At 48.0% G+C, this 20985-nt stretch overlaps 1 protein-coding gene across 2 annotated transcripts in view; it reads left to right on the top strand.

The window, feature by feature from the left end:
• LOC139237914 (protein GPR108) overlaps positions 1–20985 on the top strand; it is a 59851-nt gene that overhangs the window by 13247 nt on the left and 25619 nt on the right. The window contains exons 2-10 of one of the 2 annotated variants that reach the window (XM_070867206.1): positions 3274–3390; positions 6248–6298; positions 8936–9027; positions 10076–10230; positions 12115–12197; positions 15811–15876; positions 15970–16080; positions 18412–18545; positions 20229–20304. In XM_070867206.1, the coding sequence (XP_070723307.1) occupies positions 3274–3390; positions 6248–6298; positions 8936–9027; positions 10076–10230; positions 12115–12197; positions 15811–15876; positions 15970–16080; positions 18412–18545; positions 20229–20304 (885 nt within the window). Of the gene's footprint in view, positions 1–3273; positions 3391–6247; positions 6299–8935; positions 9028–10075; positions 10231–12114; positions 12198–15807; positions 15877–15969; positions 16081–18411; positions 18546–20228; positions 20305–20985 lie in introns of both variants that reach the window. The other variant, XM_070867205.1, reaches the window with a different exon arrangement.

Raw genomic sequence — 20985 nt, 5'->3', positions numbered from 1 at the left:
TTAAATCCTTTGTCCTCCTCTGCTGAATTCTAAATTTCTCCTAGTCCTCAGGTTTGCTGCTTTTTCTGGCCAATTTATATGCCTCTTCCTTGGATCTAACACTATCCTTAATTTCCCTTGTTAGCCATGGTTGAGCCACCTTCCCTGTTTTATTTTTACTCCAGACAGGGATGTACAATTGTTGAAGTTCATCCATGTGATCTATAAATGTTTGCCATTGCCTATCCACCGTCAACCCTTTAAGTATCATTTGCCAATCTATTCTAGCCAATTCACGCCTCATGCCGTCGAAGTTATCTTTCCTTAAGTTCAGGACCCTAGTTTCTGAATGAACTGTCACTCTCCATCTTAATAAAGAATTCTACCATATTATGGTCACTCTTCCCCAAGGAGCCTTGCACAACAAGATTGCTAATTAGTCCCTTCTCATTACACATCACCCAGTCTAGGATAGCTAGCTCTCTAGTTGGTTCCTCGACATATTGGTCAAGAAAACCATCCTTAATACACTCCAGGAAATCCTCCTCCACCGCATCGCTACCAGTTTGGTTAGCCCAATCGATATGTAAATTAAAGTCGCCCATGATAACTGCTGTACCTTTATTGCACGCATCCCTAATTTCTTGTTTGATGCTGTCCCCAACCTCACTACTACTGTTTGGTGGTCTGTACACAACTCCCACCAGCGTTTGCTGCCCTTTGGTATTCCATAGCTCCACCCATACCGATTCCACATCATCCAAGCCCATGTCCTTCCTTACTCTTGCATTAATTTCCTCTTTAACCAGCAACACCACTCCGCCTCCTTTTCCTTTCTGTCTATTCTTCCCAAATGTTGAATACCTCTGGATGTTGAGTTCCCAGCCTTGGTCACCCTGGAGCCATGTCTCTGTGATGCCAATTACATCATATTCATTAACTGCTATCTGCGCAGTTAATTCGTCCACCTTATTCCGAATACTCTTCGCATTGAGGCACAGAGCCTTCAGGCTTGTCTTTTTAACACACTTTTTCCCTTTAGAATTTTGCTGTAATGTGGCCCTTTTTGTTTTTTGCCTTGGGTTTCTCTGCCCCCCACTTTTACTATTCTCCTTTCTATCTTTTGCCTCTGTCTCCCTTTTATTTCCCTCTGCCTCCCTGTATAGGTTCCCATCCCCCTGCCATATTAGTTTAACCCCTCCCCAACAGCACTAGCAAACACTCCCCCAAGGACTGGTTTGTACTAGTACCACCTCCCCAGAACCGGTTCCAATGCCCCAGTTCTGGTCTCCTTACCCAAGGAAAGACATACTTGCCTTAGAGGGAGTGCAACAAAGGTTCACTGGACTGGTTCCTGGGATGAGATGATTGCCCAATGAGGAGAGATTGAGTAGACTACTACAACAACAGCAACTTGTATTTATACAGTGCCTTTTAACGTAGTGAAACATCCCAAGGAACTTCACAGGAGTGCTATGCGATAACAATTTGACATCGAGCCACATAAGTAAAAATTAGGGCAGGGGCTTGGTCAAAGAGTTATGTTTTAAGGAGCGTCTTGAAGGAGGAAAGAGAGGCGGAGAGGTTTAGGCAGGGAGTTCCAGAGCTTGGGGCCCAGGCAACAGAAGGCACGGCCACCGGTGATGGAGCGATTATAATCAGGGATGCTCAAGAGGGCAGAATTTGAGGAGCGCAGATATCTTTGTGGGGGAGGGTGTTTTGGGGCTGGAGGAGATTAGAGATAGGGAGAGGCAAGGCCATGGAGGGATTTGAAAATAAGGATGAGAATTTTGAAATCTACTAGACCTATATTCCCGAGAGATTAGAAGAATGAGACGTAATCTCATTGAAACATATAACATTTTTAAAAGGGTTGACGGGATTAATGCTGAGAAAATGTCTCCCCTGGCTGGGGAATCTACAACACGCAGTCACAATCTCAGAATAAGGGGATGGCCATTAAGGGTTGTGAATCTTTGGAATTCTCTGCCCCAGAGAGAGTGGTCGGTTGTTGAGTATATTTAAGACCTAGGTCAATAAATTATGGGGAACTAAGGGATATGGGGATGATGCAGGAAGGTGGAGTTGAGGTAGAAGATCAGCCATGATCTTATTGAATGGCGGAGTAGGCACGAGAGGTCAAATGGCCTACTCCAGCTCCTATTATGTTCTTATCTGAGCATCCACAACCCTCCGAGTGAAGACATTTCTCAGCATCTCGGTCCCAAATGGCCGACCCCTTATCCTGAGACTGTGGCCCATGGTTCTAGACTCTCCAGCCAGGGGGAAACAACCTCCCAGCATCTACCCTGTCAATCCCCTTCAGAATCTTAACTGTTTCAATTAGAGCACCGCTCATTCTTCTGAACTCTTTAGGCCCAAGCTACACAATCTCTCCTCATAAGACAACCCTCTCATCCCAGGAATCAATCTAGTGAACCTTTGTTGCAGCGCCTCTGAGACTATAGGCCCATTGAACTCAATCCTGAGGGTGACCATCCATGTCGTGGCATATGTGGATGTCTTGGTTCTGTTGCAGACTGGTTCCTTGGGATATGGGATCCCAGTTTGAAAAGCTAGGACCTACCGTGAGGCATGTGACCATTTTGCGGAACACCTCCTTTCAGTCCGTAAGTGTGACCCCGAGCTTCCGGTCGCCTGTCACTTTAATTCCCTGCTCCACTCCCACTCTGACCTCTCCGTCCTCGGCCTCCTACACAGTTCCAATGAAGCTCCACGCAAGCTCGAGGAACAGCACCTCATCTTTCGTTTAGGTACTTTACAGCCTTCTGGACTCGACATCGAGTTCAACAATTTGGGACCATAACCTCGGCTCATATTTTGTGTCCCTTTCCTCCTCTTTATAACACCTCCCGATCTTGCGTAGTTTTTCTCTCTCTCTCTGTTTCACATGACAGCTGGTAATTATTCCGCCATTCACACCCTATCGAGACTCATCTTTTTCTGACTTCTGCCGTTACCAGTTGGCCCATCACCCCTTTTTGTCTCTCTCATCTCTCCTGTCGTCCACCCTATCACAGACCTTCCCTTTTGTTCTCTCCTCTCCTCCCCCTTTCACTGCTCCTTAAGAATCCGTCAGAACCCGGAGAAAGTTTGAAATGAACAAAGGGTCATCGACCCGAAACGTTAACTCTGTTTCTCTCCCCACAGATGCTGCCTGACCCGCTGAGTATTCCCAACGCTTTCTGTTTTTATTTCAGATTCCCGCATCCGCTGTATTTTGCTTTTGTCTCTCCTGTACAAGTCTCACTTTCACTTTTTGTTTCGTTTTAGGGAGACACGAGATCGAAAGTTCACTTGAATACCTTTGGCTTCTACACAAATGGGACCTTGGCAGTCAATCTCACAAGTCTTCGGCTAAAAACAGTCATTGCCATCGAGAAGATTACAGTAAGTAGTGTTTGGGTGAAATGCGGTGCAGCTTAGGCGCCTGACTCAATGCTGCGCCATGTTTGTGGTCCCCTGCCGTACTGGACTGCACGCAGCTTGGTTTGAAATCATCTCCATACCTACAACGTTGTTTTTGCTTCCCCCGCCCCCCCCCCCTCCCCTCTCCAATCTTCCTTCTGCCAAAGGCCCAAGCTGGTGGATAATTCCACAAATGCCCCTTCAGGAGGAAGAAAATGACTCTCCCAGTACTTTGTCCCAAGTAACCGTTTCCGATTTATAGCCAAAACCGTGTGTTCAACTGTGGCAGGGTATTGGAGCTGAGCATGGCCCTGTTTTCGCCCAATGTGATATCTACCTATGTGAACTTTAACATAAGAACATAAGAAATAAGAGCAGGAGTTGGCCATTCAGCCCCTCGAGTCTGCTCCGCCATTCAATACGATCATGGCTGATCTGATCTTGGCCTCAACTCCACTTCCCTGCCCGCTCTCCATAACCCTTGACACCCCTGTAGTTCAAGAAACTGTCGATCTCTGCTTTGAATATATTCAGTGACCCAGCCTTCACAGCTCTGGGACAGAGAATTCCAAAGATTCCCGACCCTCTGAGAGAAGGAATTTCTCCTCATCTCCGTCTAAAATGGCCGACCCTTTATTCTGAAACTATGGTCCCGAGTTCTAGATTCTCCCACGAGGGGAAACATCCTCCTGAGCAGTGCTCACTGAACAATTAAGATAGGAAGTATGAATTTAGATTTCTGCTTCACTTGTAGAACCCCTATGGAGACGAACTGGCTCAGAACAGACTGGGGATTGAACCCAGGATGTTTCTGATCTCTGGCCCAAGACCGTACCCGAGAGTCGTATCCATATATTTAAGGGGAGGCTTAGACAAGCATACGAGGGAGAAGGGAATAGAGGGTTACGCTGATAGATTGAGATGAGGAAGTGGAACATAAACGCCGGCATGGACTGGTTAGGCCGAATGGCCTGTTTCTGTGCTGTATATCCGGTGTAATCCTATGAAAGTGTAACAAAATTTGCAGATGACACAAAGATTAGTGGGAAAGCGGGTTGTGCAGAGGACACAGAGAGGCTGCAAAGAGATTTAGATAGGTTAAGCGAATGGGCTAACGTTTGGCAGATGGAATACAATGTCGGAAAATGTGAGGTCATCCACCTTGGAAAAAAAACACAGTAAAAGGGAATATTATTTGAATGGGGAGAAATTACAACATGCTGCGGTGCAGAGGGACCTGGGGTCCTTGTGCATGAAACTCTTTTTGGAACCATGTCTGTTACAAAATGTTACCTACATATATAATGTACTCATTCAGAGCACAAAGCAAACCGTGATTTATACATTAAAGCAGCACATTCTCATACGATTTGGGTATCATCATATCTACAGTTACACGTCCATCACAAAGACACATAACTTGCTTCAAACAAGTTATGAATCCCAAAAAGTTAGTTTGCAGGTGCAGCAGGTAACCAGAAAGGCGAATGGAATGTTGGCCTTCATTGCGAGAGGGATGGAGTACAAAAGCAGGGAGGTCTTGCTGCAACTGTACAGGGTATTGGTGAGGCCGCACCTGGAGTACTGCGTGCAGTTTTGGTCACCTTACTTAAGGAAGGATATACTAGCTTTGGAGGGGGTACAGAGACGATTCACTAGGCTGATTCCAGAGATGAGAGGGTAACCTTATGATGATAGATTGAGTAGACTGGGTCTTTACTCGTTGGAGTTCAGAAGGATGAGGGGGGATCTTATAGAAACATTTAAAATAATGAAAGGGATAGACAAGATCGAGGCAGAGAGGTTGTTTCCACTGGTTGGGGAGACTAGAACGAGGGGGCACAGCCTCAAAATACGGGGGAGCCAATTTAAAACCGAGTTGAGAGGAATTTCTTCTCCCAGAGGGTTGTGAATCTGTGGAATTCTCTGCCCAAGGAAGCAGTTGAGGCTAGCGCATTGAATATATTCAAATCACAGATAGATAGATTTTTAACCAATAAGGGAATTAAGGGTTATGGGGAGTGGGCAGGTAAGTGGAGCTGAGTCCACGGCCAGATCAGCCATGATCTTGTTGAATGGCGGAGCAGGCTCGAGGGGCTAGATGGCCTACTCCTGTTCCTAATTCTTATGTTCTTATTAATGTTGGGGAAGTCCAGAACCAGGGGTCACAGTCTAAGGATAAGGGGTAAGCCATTTAGGACTGAGATGAGGAGAGACTTCTTCACCCAGAGAGTGGTGAACCTGTGGAATTCTCTGCCACAGAAAGTTGTTGAGTCCAATTCACTGAATATATTCAAAAAGGAGTTGGATGTAGTCCTTACTACTAGGGGGATCAAGGGTTATGGCGAGAAAGCAGGAATGGGGTACTGAAGTTGCATGTTCAGCCATGAACTCATTGAATGGCGGTGCAGGCTCGAAGGGCCGAATGGCCGACTGCACCTATTTTCTATGTTTCTATGAAAGGTGAGTCAGTCTCAATGGAAGGTAGAAGGTAAATAAGTGTCAGAATCTGTTGTGAAAATAGTGGAAACGGCTAGGCTTCTATTACCCGCCCCCCCGCCCTGCCCCGGGCCAGGTGATCCTTCTTCTCTACTCAATAAGACCTCGCAGTGCTACCGTTTAAATTGATGGTGCGGGATTGGAGCAGTGCCACGCAGCTCTTGTGTTTCAGTGTGTTGCTCTACATGACATTATTGCACAATGCAAATGCGGCACATAGCTGTGAGGTACCAATCAAAGTACTGCACTAGGTTTCCCACCGAGTGACTGTAACTGTTTGACAAACGCTTTATTATGTTGTTAATTTGTGTTTTTTTTTTCTCTCTCTCCTATATATCAGATTGGGTTTACTCTTTCAAAAACGAAGACTGATGGTGTGTCAGCCTATACGGTGAGTATTGCTAAAGAAAGACTTACATTCATATAGCGCCTTTCACGACCTCTGGGAGTCGCGTCCCGAAACGTTTGATGGCCAATTGCGTACGTTTGAAGTGTTGCAGTGTAGGAAGAGGACGGCAGCCAATTTGTGCACAGCAAGCGCGCTCAAATAGCTGAGATAAATGAACAGATAATCTGTTTCTTAGGTGGTGGTTGAGGGATAAATATTACATAGAATATGCAGCACAGGGACAGGCCATTTGGCCCAGTTACTCTGTGCTGGTGTTTATACTCCACACGAGGTTCCTCCCATTCCATCCACCTCAACTCCGCCTTTCAGCATATCTTTCTATTCCCTTTCCTCTCCTGTATTCGTCTAGTTTCCTTTAGAACGCTTCAAAGCTACTTGTGTCAACCACTGCCTGTGGTATTGACCAGGGCACCAGGCAGAACTCTCCTCATCCTCTTTGCAATAATGCCCTGGGATCTTTTACACCAACTGAGAGAGCAGACGGGGCCTCGGTTTAACGACTCTTCCGAAAGACGGCACCTCCGACAGTGCAGCACTCCCTCAGCACTGCACTGGGAGCGTCCACTACGGCTGGCATCTTGCCAAACTGCTGAAGTCTATTCCAAAATACAAGCCTCCTAAAGTCACTCGTTCCACTGTGCTGTTTGATTCCCCTGTTCCGGCTCCCATCTTTCCACACTTTAAAGGATGGGAGAGTGGAGCTCACCAGTTCCATCTGTCACAGGATGAGAGAGTGGAGAGCACCAGTTCCATCTGTCACAGGATGAGAGAGTGGAGAGCACCAGTTCCATCTGTCACAGGATGAGAGAGTGGAGATCACCAGTTCCATCTGTCACAGGATGAGAGAGTGGAGATCACCAGTTCCATCTGTCACAGGATGAGTGGAGATTAGCAGTTCAAACTGTCACAGGAGCATCCAGTCGTGCCCCGGTAATTGCCCCCAAAGGAAGTGGAGTGTGGGAAATTACACTCCGCTTCCATTGAGGGGGGGTAAGACCAATTCTGCGGCAGGAGCAGGACTTCCACGCTGGGGGCTAAAATTCCCTGCCCCAGAAGGTTACCGCCCCCAAGATGGGAGCCTGTGCGGGGAGGTAGAGGGGGGATGGTGGGGGGGGGCGGAGAAACCCAGGGCGGGCGACAGGCGGGGCCACATTGCAGCGAAGGTCTGGGGAGTGGGGGGGGTGAAGTGTGTGGAAGGGGCGGGCCTGGGGGCTCTGTGCCTCGGTGCGGGGAGTGTTCAGAGTGGGGTGGACGGGTTGACTGCGCAGATGGCGGTTAGTGGATGTGGTGTGGTTGGCGTCGCTGGTGCGTGGCTCCGGGGTGACCGGGGCTGGGGGCTCGACATCCGGGGGTGTTCGGCATTTGGGAAGGATTTTGATGGGACAGGGCGGGTTGGGTGTGGGGGGGGGAAGTATTCCCGGTGTTGGGTGGGTCTGGAGCCGGGGGTGGGGGTGGGGTGGCATGCTCTTGGGATGGGGGGGTGGGCTGTTTGGGGCTGGGATGGGGCGAGACTTCTTCACTCGGGGAGTTGTTGGCCTGTGGGGTTCCCTGCCGCGGAGAGTTGTTGATGCCAGTTCATTGGATGTGTTCGGGAGGGAGTTGGATGTGGTCCTTGCGGCTGGGGGAGGGAGGGAGGGAGGGAGGGGGGGGAAGGGGTGGAGTGCTGGGGTGGGTGATCAGCCATGATCTTGTTGAAAGGCGGTGCAGGCTCGAGGGGCCGAATGGCTTACTCCTGCACCTATTTTCTATGTTTCGATGTTTCTAAAGGCACGCCATTTTTGAGGCGCCGGCTGAGTGCTGATTTTACCGCCGGGTGGGAGGTGCCGCCTCAAACTGCAAATTTCAGTTTTGCTGCCCAAAGATGAGGGAGCAGTGCTAAAAGTGGCGTTGCACACTCTCCCTCGGAGCGCCAACAGAACGGTATCTCGGCAGGCCCACCGAATTTCCCCACGGTCAGCTGCCAGCACGCGAGTTTGGAATAATGGGGGGAAAAGTTACCAACACTTTCTCTCTCCCACACTTCCCCACTGGTCCCATTAACACCGAAATGGTAAAAAAAAAATTAACATAACCACTGACTTTGGTCCCTGGACACTCCCGCCCCGGGGTCCACCCCGATGTCCCACCATCTTTCCCAGGTTGTACTTCTGCCAGTAAGGCCAGTGTACTCACCGAATATCGCAGCTGCGGCGGCAAGGGGGTGTTACATGCTCGGCGACGTCACCACGCAGCGGTACGTCTTGGCCCCGCCCCCACCGCCCAACTCAATTTCCCGACAGACCAGGAACCTGGTCACCAGTGGCGGTAAGCACTTAGCCGCCCGTTAGTCACCCTTCTCCGGTGGTAACGGGCGGCGTAAGAAACCGAATTTCAACCTCGAAGGCTTTACAATGCAATTTGTCGCTCTGTCATTTTCCCTGCTCACAGTGACCCCCGTCCAGGCTGCTGCTGTTTCAGGTGAACCTCTCCAGTTCTGACAAAAGGTCCCATCTGAAATGTTGAGCTCTCTCTCTCTCTCTCTCTCTCTTCCTGACGCCGGTGACGTGCTGTGCTGTTATTATGGTAATTGAAATTCTTTTGCTGCCGTCTCAAGTAACAGGATTTGTGCTTCCGATCCAGGTCGATGAATCCAATATGTGTTTGTTGGAGAAGAACTACAATTCCTCAGGGGAATCCATCACCCTCTTTAGGTTTGACCTGAAGCAGAATAAGTAAGTATTGCCCGATGCAGAGAATTGTCGGTGTTCAGTGAAGGGGGTGCTTGAAAGGGCAAGAGCAAGTAATGGTGTATCTTCTGGAGGGTTCTCCCCTCCGTCTTTTTGAGTGCAAGGCGTGAGTCATCTGATGGACAGATAAAGGGGAGAAGGATTAATTACAGGAAAGATGTGATTGCACTAGAAAGGGTGCATAGGAGATTTACTAGGATGTTACCTGGACTGGAAAACTTTAGCTATCAGGAAAGATTGGATAGACTGGGGTTATTTTCTTTGGAACAGAAGAGGCTGAAGGGAGATTTAATTGAGGTGCATAAAATTATGAGGGGCCGAGATAGGGTGGATAGGAAGGACCTATTTCCTTCAGCAGAGTGGTCAATAACCAGGGGTCATAGATTTAAAATACTGGAAGGATTAGAGGGGAGATGAGGGGACATTTCTTCACCCAGAGGGCGGTGGGGGTCTGGAACTCGCTGCCTGAAAGGGTGGTAGAGGCAGAAACACTCAAACACTCACCACATTTAATAAGTACTTGGATGTGCACTTGAAGTGCCGTAACCTGCAGGGCTACAGACCCAGAGCTGGAAAGTGGGATTCGGCTGGGTAGCTCTTTGTAAGTTATGATGGGCCGAATGGCCTCCTTCTGTGTCGTAATTGGCAAAGAGTAAGCAATAGCAGATGAGTGGTAGCACAGTACACCACTAGGTTGTCATACCAAGTGAGTGACTATGAGTGTGAGAGCGCGAGTTGAACAGAAAAAGGAAAATGCCCCTAATGAGCCTGCTGGTCAATGAGCATCGCCACTAGTGAATTGTGGAGCACTGGTCAAAGTTGCTCCACAATATCACCGTCTGTATCCAAAACCAAAAAAAGCACCTCCCCTTTAGGGTGCTGCAGTTCCGTTGGGTTTCCCCTTTCCCACCCTCCCAATTGGCAAGCTCCCTTTCGCAAGACGCCGGCTGCTCGCCAATTTTTAATTTCAATTCGGCCCAGACACGGAAATGGTACCAAGTTGGAACTAAATGTTGAAATCCTGTGTCAACAGAGTTTTTATGAAGAAATTGGGTCAACAAAAAAAGCTGTCGATATCGGTACCAGGCGAAGGAAAGAATTCTGAAAACGAGGTCGCTGCAAATGGGAAGAAAGATGGCGACCAGGCAAAGGGCAAAGTGCCACAAGGTGGTGACCGTAAGGAAAATGGTAATGAGCTATATTTACATCTCTTTCCCAACACACACTTGTCTGAAATCAAACTATTCAGAAGAGCTCTGATTTGATTTTCCATCCTCTATTACTTCTGTTGGGGTGTGTAGCGGTTTCTTTGAAGCAGTGCTGCATGTATTGGGGGAACATGAAGGGTGATTTAGCTCTGATTTGGAACATGGAGCTCTGACTAAACAGGACTGTAATTGTGCACCTGTGAGTCTGCTCACAGGTTTGTAGAGCTGTTGACAAATCACAAACGCCAGAGGTCACCTTGCACACATCAAGGATCACTCTGCGCCAATGCTCTTAGCCAAAAGGCCTAGAGCCACTGCACCGTTCCTGGAAGTACTGCAATACCAGGTTCGTGCCATGGAGGTGGATGGGTCAATCCACCCCACCCACCACCTATTTCCAAAAAGCATAGGAGAACCACCTTCCTGATCCAGGGAGAACCACTTTGGGGTCATGGTTACTCCCCTGTCAGGTCGTTCAGCCCGACTGCCTGCCTCTCTTCTGCGGTTACATCCGAGCCAGGGTGAACGGAGCACGCGGTGTCCACCGGTATGCTCGCGGTCTTCCGTGAGGTGGGCACTGGGGCGACTGGAGGGCATCATCACGCCCCGGCAACCAAATTTTAATTTGATTTTATATGTTTTAAAGTTTAATTTGTTTTTATTGCCGGTTTTAGTGTCCCCCGAGTCAGGGGGCACTAGTATAATTTGCCTCTCGGTGCCCTTAAAAAAAAAAAACCCCACAAAAAACCCACAAAACTCCCCAAAAAAACAAAACAAAAAAAACAAATAAAGGGCACCTAAAAAGTTTTTGGAGTCTTCCCCCCTCCCCCCCCTTAATGAGGGGGCACTTGGATTAACTTTATTTATTTGCGACAAAAGAGTTGTAGAGCTGTTGAGGGGTCGTTCACCCGACTGCCTGCCTCTCTTCCATGGTTACATCCAAGCCAGGGTGAATGGAGCACGCGGTGTCCACCGGTACGCTCGTGGACTTCCGCGAGAGCTGGCCGCCGGAGGGACTGGAGTGCATCATCGTTCCCGGCAACCAAATTTTAATTTGATTTAAGTTTACTGTCCAAAGTTTAATGTGTTTAATTGTCGGTTTTAATGACCCTCCTTTAATCAGGGGTCACTTGTATTAATGTTTCAACAAAATAGTTGTAAATCTGTTGATTTGTCAGTGGCTTAGTCAGTCATGTGATGTTCACAAGACTCAATACACCTTGAGTATTGTGTGCAGTTTTGGTCTCCTAGTCTGAGGAAGGACATTCTTGCTATTGAGGGAATGCAGCGAAGGTTCACCAGGGATGGCAGGACTGACATATGAAAGACTGGATTGGCTAGGCTTATACTCACTGGAATTTAGAAGAATGAGAGGGGATCTCATAGAAACATATAAAATTCTGATGGTATTGGACAGGTTAGATGCAGGAAGAATGTTCCTGATGTTGGGGAAGTCCAGAACCAGGGGTCACCGTCTAAGGAAAAGCCATTTAGGACCGAGATGAGGAGAAACTTTTTCACCCAGAAAGTGGTGAATTCTCTACCACAAAGTTGTTGAGCCCAGTTCGTTGGATATATTCAAGAGGGAGTTAGATGTGGCCCTTATGGCTAAGGGGATCAGAGGGTATGCAGAGAAGGTGGGAGTGGGGTACTAAAGTTGCATGATCAGCCATGATCATATTGAATGGTGGCGCAGGCTCGAAGGGCCGAATGGCCTACTCCTGCACCTATTTTCTATGTTTCAATAAAACCCCAACCAGTTGGGTCTAGGTCATCCACGACGAGGTATGCAGTTGTGAACCTAGTGGTTGAACTGGTAATGTGCAGTGTGATTGTTAAACCTTTGCTAATTCTGTTTCATTAGATTCAAAGATCAGAAAGAAAAGGGAGGCGCCTCAAAGTCAGAGCAAAGACCCGGCCAAAGGAAAAGCGGAACCCGTTAAAGAGGTTGGTCCGTGCCGTATTGTCCTGTCCATTGAAATCGGATGCATGGGACAAAATTGCACTTCAAGAATAAGTTATGGTAGAACAAATGCACGATGGGATAGGCATGGTTACTGTGGTACTGTAACATGTCGCAAAACAGGAAGAAGTTGCTGAACTCTAGGGTCCAAAATAGTGGCCCTGATAGTTGGATGAGATCAAGCCAGTGAAATCACCTTTTCTAACCATTGCTGTGGGGATATACTGCTGTATCCCGTTGTAACTGTACAGTATAGCATTGGGGCTCCTGATTTTATTGTGATCGAATAAGTCAGATTAATGTTTTTAGGGCTTTGGTGATATATTCAGTCTTGAATTCTCTGCTTCGATGGGTGCACTTGATTTTTGCTATTCAGAGGTATAGCTTGAGATACAAAAGAAGGGTATTATGGCCCCAAGTTTCCACATTATTTGCTCCTGATTTTTAGGAGCAACTGGTGGAGAACGGACTATCTTAGAAATCGCAATTCTCCACATTTTTTTTTCTGCTGTTCTAGTCAGTTAGAACAGTTTCACTTTGGAACAGAATTTTTTCTTCAAAAGGGGGCGTGTCCGGCCACTGACGCCTGATTTCAAAGTTTCCACAGTGAAAACGTACTCCAAACTAACTTAGAATGGAGCAAGTGAAGATTTTTGTAGGCTTGAAAAAACCTTGTCTACACATTAAAAAATCAGGCGCAGGTTACAAATTAGGCGTCGGGAATGAGGTGGGGGGGGGGGGGAAGTCATTAAATTCTACAATAAATCCTTATTTATACTTATACAAATATTATACAAATAAATCCAACCTGAATAAAAATTTAGAAGAAAAGATTAAATAAACCATCTTCCTACCTGTGTGAAAGTGCTTCAGCCAGAGAGAATGCTGCAGGAAGCCTCACAAGTTGAGGCAGCCGTTCCCAACGGTGGTGGGGGGTGAGGGGGAAGAGAGAGGGAGAGAGGGCCCGACCGACCGCAGCGGGGGGGGGGGGGGGGGGGAGGCAGGGAGGAGGCAGCCGTTCCCGAGGGGAGGAAGGAGGCAGTGAGAAGGCTGCAGGACGCCTCACAAGTTGAGGCATCCATTTCCCGACGGCGGGGGGGGGAGGCTGTCGGGAAATGGCTGCCTCAACTTCTGAGGTTTCCTGCAGCCTTCTCACTGCTGCAAGAAGCCTCAGTGCTGATGTGCTGATGGCAATGTGCTTTTATTAAAAAATGTTAAAAAATTAAACAGCTACAAAGAACTACAAAAATGGCCGAGTGCCAATGTTTCCTTCACACTGCGCGTGCGCGAACGCTCCAACGCACACGCGCAGGTTTGCCGGCATGAAAAAAACGAATTTAAATGGTACCCGCCCCCTCCCACTTACAAAATCGGCGCGAGTGGTAGGCTCCGCTCTCTGGGCGCCGCGCCAAGCTGCCATGGAGCTGCAGGGTTTTTTTTTCGGGCGCCGTTTTCGGCGCGAAAAACGGGTGCCCAGCTCGGAGGGGCGCCCGTTTTGTAGCGAGTGGAAACTTGGGGCCTATGAGTTGCCAGAGATTAGTATGGTGAGGGGGTTTTATCAAGGTAGGTTGGGAGGGGGGCGCGGGGGAGGGTGGAATCTGGCTGTTTGCCGTGGGTTGGGAGTGTAAAATAGACAAGACATTCGGAGGCGGAGTCACTGAGAGACGGACAACCTCGGGTCACAAGCCCCATTTTGCAGCCTCCAGGCTTGGTAGTGTTGCGGACAGACGAATCTCCCTCTGGAGCTGGGATTTGTTTCGGTAAATCTGTATCTTCTACCTTGGAGAACTACATCAGAGGTGAATGAAGTTAATGGGTTACGTTTACTTTTCATGGAAGGAAGTGGCCAGACTTGTATAGAGTTTATGGGTGTGCACACTTTGTCTATGGGATTGGGAATATGCTACTTCGTTTTCTCCTTTGCTCCCCCATCATAGTCCTGGGACATTGAGGACAAGAAGGTATACGAAATATTTGCCTTTATTAGCCAAGGCATAAAATACAAGAGCAGGGAAGTTATGCTTGAACTGTATAAAACATTGTATAAGTCAGGCCACAGCTAGAGTACTGCGTGCAGTTCTGGTGGTCACATTACAGGAAAGATGTGATTGCACCAGAGAGGGTACAAAGTAGATTTACGAGGATGTTGCCTGGACTGGAGAACTTTAGTGATGAGGAAAGGCTGGGGTTGTTTTCTTTGCAACAGAAGAGGCTGAAGGGAGACCTTATTGAGGTGTATAAAATTATGAGCGGCCTAGATAGAGTGGATAGGAAGGACCTATTTCCTTTAGCAGAGGGATCAACAACCAGGGGAGCATAGATTTAAAGTAATTGGTAGGAGGTTTAGAGGGGATTTGAGGGGAAATTTCTTCACCCAGAGGGTAGTGGGGGTCTGGAACTCACTGCCTGAAAGGGTGGTAGAGGCAGAAACCCTCACCTCGTTTAAAAAATACTTCAATGTGCACTTGAAGTGCCATAACCTACAGGGCTACGGACCGAGAGCTGGAAAGTGGGAATAAGCTGGGTAGCTCTTTGTCGGCCGGCGTGGACACGATGGGCCGAAATGGTCTCCTGCTGTGCTGTAAATTCTATGATTCTATGACAGTTGGAGCAGAACAGTGAGGCACTAAATCTGCATGGAGCAGGAATTGAACCTGGAGACCATCCTGCTCCGTATGGCACTGTACAGCACAATACAGTGCCACTGGGAGAGAAGCACCAGTTGAAATTGTTAATGAAGCTTACACTTGAGGCAGAGCGTTTACACCAGGTCTCTGAAATTGTGTTTCTCTTGTGGTTTTAAAGCATTGCTCCTTTTAAATTCAAAATGCGGATATGGGGGGATGTTGTAAGAAAGAACTTGCATTTCTATAGCGCCTTTCACGACCTCAGGACGTCCCAAAATGCTTCACAGCCAACAAAGTGCTTTTTTGAAGTGTAGTCACTGTTGTAATGTAGGGAAGGGCAGCAGCCTAAATTGCGCACAGCAAGCTCCCACAAATCCACCAAGGCTTCTTCGGCAGCACCTCCCAAACCCGCGACCTCTACCACTAAGAAGGGCAAGGGCAGCAGGCGTTCCCCCTCCAAGTTGCACACCATCCTGACTTGGAAATATATCGGCCATTCCTCCATCGTCGCTGGGTCACAATCCTGGAACTCCCTCCCTAACAGCACTGTGGGAGCACCTTCACCACACGGACTGCAGCGGTTCAAGAAGGCGGCTCACCACCACCTTCTCAAGGGGCAATTAGGGATGGGCAATAAATGCCGGCCTTGCCAGCGACGCCCATGTCCTGCGAGCGAATAAAAAAAAAAAACCCAGCAATGTGATGACCCAGATAATCAGATTTTAGTCGACGCTCATCAAGTGTAAATTGCTAAAGCTGACTGGCAATATCTTCCTGTTCTGCTCCCTGAAGGCCTTGGGTATCTGAGAGTCCAGCATGATGCTGCTGGAGGTAGTGCAGACTTCTTGTTGTCCCCCTGATGACTTGCTTCAATAGCCACCCTGAGAGTGATGGTCCTGTTAGCAGTTTGGCCGTTCAGCTGGTGCTCCGTGTTCTCCAATAACTGGTGCTAAACTTCTTTTCCCAGCAGGTGAAAGCGGAAAAGAGCGAAGAGGTTTTTAAACTGAGTTATGTGAATGGTTCCTTTATCTTCAATGTAAGAATCTTTTATTCTCCAAAGTTGTCCTATTAATTGCCCTTTTGTGAAAAGTGTTGATCTTTACTACAATCTTTTTCTCTCTCTTTGCAGTTCTTTGTGAAGATTTTATCCCCAGCAGAGGAAGGCCTTTATACTCTCAGCTTCCACAACTGCTATAAGGGAGCTCCAGGCATAAAAAGTCCTGTTGCATTTGACATGACAGTAAGTACGTTTACCAAGAGAGCAGACTCTGCCCTCGTCCACACAGGCAGCAAGAACCTCATACCCATTGGATAAGGCCAAAGGCCGAGGCTCCTCCAGCACTGCACCTGGGGTCCCCTTACTTGCCTGAGTGGCAGTCACGCCCACCTGTTCCTGACCACGAACCACCAGCTAACCCAAGAGGTGTGACTGCCCCCTGGATCCAAGTGTCCTGGTAACTACTCCTCCCTGGTGCCCTGCAATGTCTGCACCTCGGACTCCAGCTCAACAACTCGAAGTTCCTCGAGATGCAGGCACGTGCTGCGAGCCAGGTAGATGGAGGTTAAGATACAGTGCAGCTATGATCGAATTGAATGGCGGAGCAGGCTCGAGGGGCCTACTTCTCTTTTGCCCCCAATCTTTATCTCTTGGAGAAGATCATTTATTTTTCTCGAGACCTTGGTGCTCTTTTTTTTTTTCTTCCAATTTGTACAAACTGCAGCCATGTGTCCATTCATTAAATCATAAGCATGGGCCCCTCCCTGTGACAACCACTAACTTTCCCTAATCTCATTTTTATTGGCTGTTGGTTGACTTTTAGTTGTTACATACTACTGCCAGACCATAATATTTCCAACATTTTAACTTGTTTATTGTAGATTTTTTTTAGGCTTAAATTTTGGCCTGCACGTGATGTCACCATTCCGGGCACTTTGGGCTCAAGTTTCGGCCTGAGTTGCTCCTATTTTTTTGGAGCAACTAGTTTAGAATGGAGCATCTTAGAAGTTGCAATTCTTGGCATTTAGTTTGCTCCAGTTCTAGTGACTTAGAATAGATTCATTTTAGAACAGATTTTTTTCTTTCAAAAGGGGGCGTGTCCAGCCACTTGCACCTCTTTTACAAGTTTAGGCAGTGAACACTTACTCCAGACTAACTTAGAATGGAGTAAGTGCAGATTTTTGTATGCTCAGAAAAACCTTGCCTACACTTATAAATCAGGCGTAGGGACCGAGAGATGGGGGAGGGAGGGAAGTTTACAAACATTAAACACTTCACTTTTACAAATAAAGAGCCATCGTCAATAATAAATGATAAATGAATAAATCAATCAAAAAAATATAAAGTAAAAAATAATTTAAAAATCAATAAATAAAAAAATAAGTTTCTACTCACTGACTGCAGCACCGGGAGCCCTCCAACAGCATGCTGGGACGGTGCCCCCCCCCCCCCCCAGTGTGTGTGCGTGTGTCTCTCTCGCGCTCTCTCTTTAGTGTCTGTCTCTCTCTCACTCTCTCTCTCTCTCTCTCTCTCTCTCTCTCTCTCTCTGTATCTCTCTCTTTCTCTCTCTCTCTGTGTCTCTCTCTCTCTTTATGACAGTGAGGGGAGAGGGGGTAAGAGGAAAGGTGGAGGAGAGGAGGAGGCTGAACAGGCCCCGCCTACGAAAGGAAGCCGGACCGGAGATGCCGGGTGGGGCCCGCCCTCAGCAAGATGCCGGACGGGCAGGCCCCGCCGAGGACGTGGAGGGAGAACGGCTGGGGGGGGGGGGGGGGGGGGGGGGGGGGAACGGGAGCTGAATGGGAGGGGAAGTGGGGGAGGGGGAGCTGAACAGGAGGGAGGGGGGCTCGAGACCGATCTTTGCCCGGGGAGCCCATTCGGCCAGGGCTGGGGCGGCGTGCTTCGGGCCCCTCCCATGTAGCCTCGGGGGCAAGGAGCTACTGCACATGCGCGCACATTCTAGTGCGCATGTGCAGAGGTCCCGGCACTGTTTTCAGCACTGGGACCTGGCTCCGCCCTCCACGCGTTCTGCTACACTACGCCACGGGCCTGGATCGACCAGATGGAAGGGAGAATACCAAGGTAAATAATAGGCGCCGTTTCTGTTCTTAAAAAGTCGGCGCATGACACGGAGACTTTCTAACCATTCTAACCCTGGGGGAAAACTTGGGCCCTTTATAACCATGACGATGCTTGTATTTATACAGCACCGTTTAAGGTAGTAAAACTTCACAGGAGCGATTATTGAATGAAGTTTGACACCGAGCCACAGAAGGAGATATTGGGACAGGTGATCAAAAGCTGGTGGGGTGAGATGAAGAGGGGTGGAACGAGGCTCGTGTTGAGCACAAACACCGGCATGGACCCGTTGAGCCAAATGGCTTGTTTCTGTGCTGTAAATTCTATGCAACTTCATATCGGGATCAAACCTGTTGTGTTCCCGTGCAGTACCACACAGGCAGCACATGAACAAGCCGAGTTATTTATTACAGGGGTTGTTTGCTGTTTTTAATGTCATTCTTAGCATGTACACGGACCGTATGCCAACTCTTTGACACTTTAAACCTTTCTTCTTAGATTGAGATAATGGCACAAAATTTTCGGAACTATCTTTCGGCTGGTGAAATCCCGCTGCCACTGCTGTACATGGTTATGTCTGGGTTTTTCTTTACCGCCGCCTTGTTCTGGGTGTACCTACTTCTAAAGCACAGGTAAAGCCCCTTCCATGCTCAATGTTCAAACTGCTATTATGGAACATGCGCATGAGTCACTGGTTGGTGCGTTGTACATTGCCACTGAGCAAATGTTTAATAAAGTGAACATGTTCTAAAAAGTATGAACCATTATATAGTTAAAACAAGTGGTTGAAGGGCAGCTGAATAAAAGCTCATTTGTTGGATCTGTGTGTGTTTGCATCTTAAGAACATAAGAAATAGGAGCAGGAGTCGGCCGTTCGGCCCTTCGAGCCTGCTCCGCCATTCAATGAGATCATGGCTGATCTTCTACCTCAACTCCACTTTCCCGCCCAATCCTCATATCCCTTGATTCCCCTAGTATCCAAAAATCTATCGCTCTCAGCCTTGAATATACTCAACGACTGAGCATCCACAGCCTTCTGGGGCAGAGAATTCCAAAGATTCACCACCCTCTGAGTGAAGAAATTCCTCCTCATCTCAGTCCTGGCTGATCCCTTATTCTGAGACTGTGACCCCTGGTTCTAGACTCCCCAGCTAGGAGGTGCGTCCTCCCATCATTGGCAAGAGTGAGCTGGATCCACCTTGTCGAGCCCCCTCATTATCTTATATGTTTTGATAAGATCACCCCTCATTCTTCTAAACTCCAATGAATATAGGCACAACCTGTTCAATCTATCTTCATAAGACAACCCCTTCATCCCAGGAATCCGCCTCGTGAACCTCCAGTGAACTGCCTCCAATGCAAGTGTGTCCTTCCTTAAATAAGGAGACCAAAACTGTACACAGTACTCCAGGTGTGGTCTCACCAACGCCCTGTACAGTACCCAAAGCAAGCGCTCTACTCTGAATTCCTTCACGGCAAACGAGCCAAAGGTGGGCAGAGGAAACGTTATAAGGATACCCTCAAAGCCTCCCTGATAAAGTGCGGCATCCCCACTGACACCCTGGCCAAAGACCGCCCTAAGTGGAGGAAGAGCATCCGGGAGGGCGCTGAGCACCTCTAGTCTCATCGCCGAGAACATGCAGAAACCAAGCGCAGGCAGCGGAAGGAGCATGCAGCAAACCAGTCCCACCCACCCCTTCCCTCAATGACTATCTGTCCCACCTGTGACAGGGACTGTGGCTCTCGTATTGGACTGTTCAGCCACCTAAGGACTCATATTTTTAGAGTGGAAGCAAGTCTTCCTCGATTCCGAACGACTGCCTATGATAATGATGTACCAATATTTAATAATGTCAGAATTGAACGTGGCGGGGGAAGGATCGGAATGGGACCGCGGCTTTGAGTATTAATGTGTGCTCTGCTGCGAATGAAACCTTAACATTAATATTCAATGCTTCAGTGTCGTGAGACACAAGTTAGTGGGAGGACGGAAATGGGGCTCGTGTCTTTAAACATTTCCAGACACCACACGCCAAAAAAAATGAGGCAAATGGCAGGCATCGGTGCAGATTGTAGCAGACACTATCCCACCTGTAACCACCAAGGAAACAAAGATTTATGCAGTGATGGTTTTCAAAGGGAGTCTTGTGCTCCAGTTAGATACTCCTTGCTGTGTTCGTTAAATTAAACTACTGGACAATCTTTGTGCTCCCTCTCCGTGCCAATATTACGAAGTCGCAATTTCAGATACTGTTTGTTGAATTTTAGGTGATGTTGCAAAATACTGCTGGAACCTAATGATATGTGTCCCTTAGGTACAGCGTATTTAAAATCCACTGGCTAATGGCGGCACTGGCTTTCACCAAGTCCATCTCCGTTCTGTTCCATGCTGTAAGTATGAGTCTATAGATGCAGCTAAATTATCGTGGCCCTTGTTCCAAATCAGCAACTTGCCTTCGGTTCCCACTCAAAGACTTGGAACGGCTCTCCTGCTGGCCTAGTTTGGAAGGCCGTGCCCCAGGTGTGGTACTGAGGCCGACCAGCCGGTAGGTCCCGGGAGCAGTATCCAGTCTGCTGAGGTCGGCTGGGGTTACAAGAACAGAAAAACATAAGAATTAGGAGCAGGATTCAGCCCCTTGAGCCTGCTCTGCCATTCAATGAGATCATGGCTGATCTTCTACCTCAACTCCACTTTCCAGCTCTATCCCTCTATAAGCTCTTGATTCCCTTAATATCCAAAAATCTATTGATCTTTGTCTTGAATATACTCAACAACTGAGCTTCCACAGCCCTCTGGGATAGAGAATTCCAAAGATGCACGACCCTCTTGAGAAGAAATTTCTTCTCCTCTCCATTTTAAATGGGCGACCCTTTATTCTGAGACTATGACCCCTAGTTCTAGATTCCGCCATGAGAGGAAACATCCTCTCTGCATCTACCCTGTCAAGCCCCCTCAGAATCTTATACGTTTAATTTTTTTTTAACAGCCCAAAACTGCCCCCAACTCAATGTTTTATATTTTTCAACAAAATGGATGAAGTATAAGTGGAACAACATGGTGGACCTGAGCAC

Source organism: Pristiophorus japonicus, chromosome 24, assembly GCF_044704955.1.
Source record: "Pristiophorus japonicus isolate sPriJap1 chromosome 24, sPriJap1.hap1, whole genome shotgun sequence".
NCBI classification, from domain to species: Eukaryota; Metazoa; Chordata; class Chondrichthyes; family Pristiophoridae; genus Pristiophorus; species Pristiophorus japonicus.
Note: the sequence above shows the minus strand (reverse complement) of the source record. Positions and strands in the feature narration are given on the sequence as shown.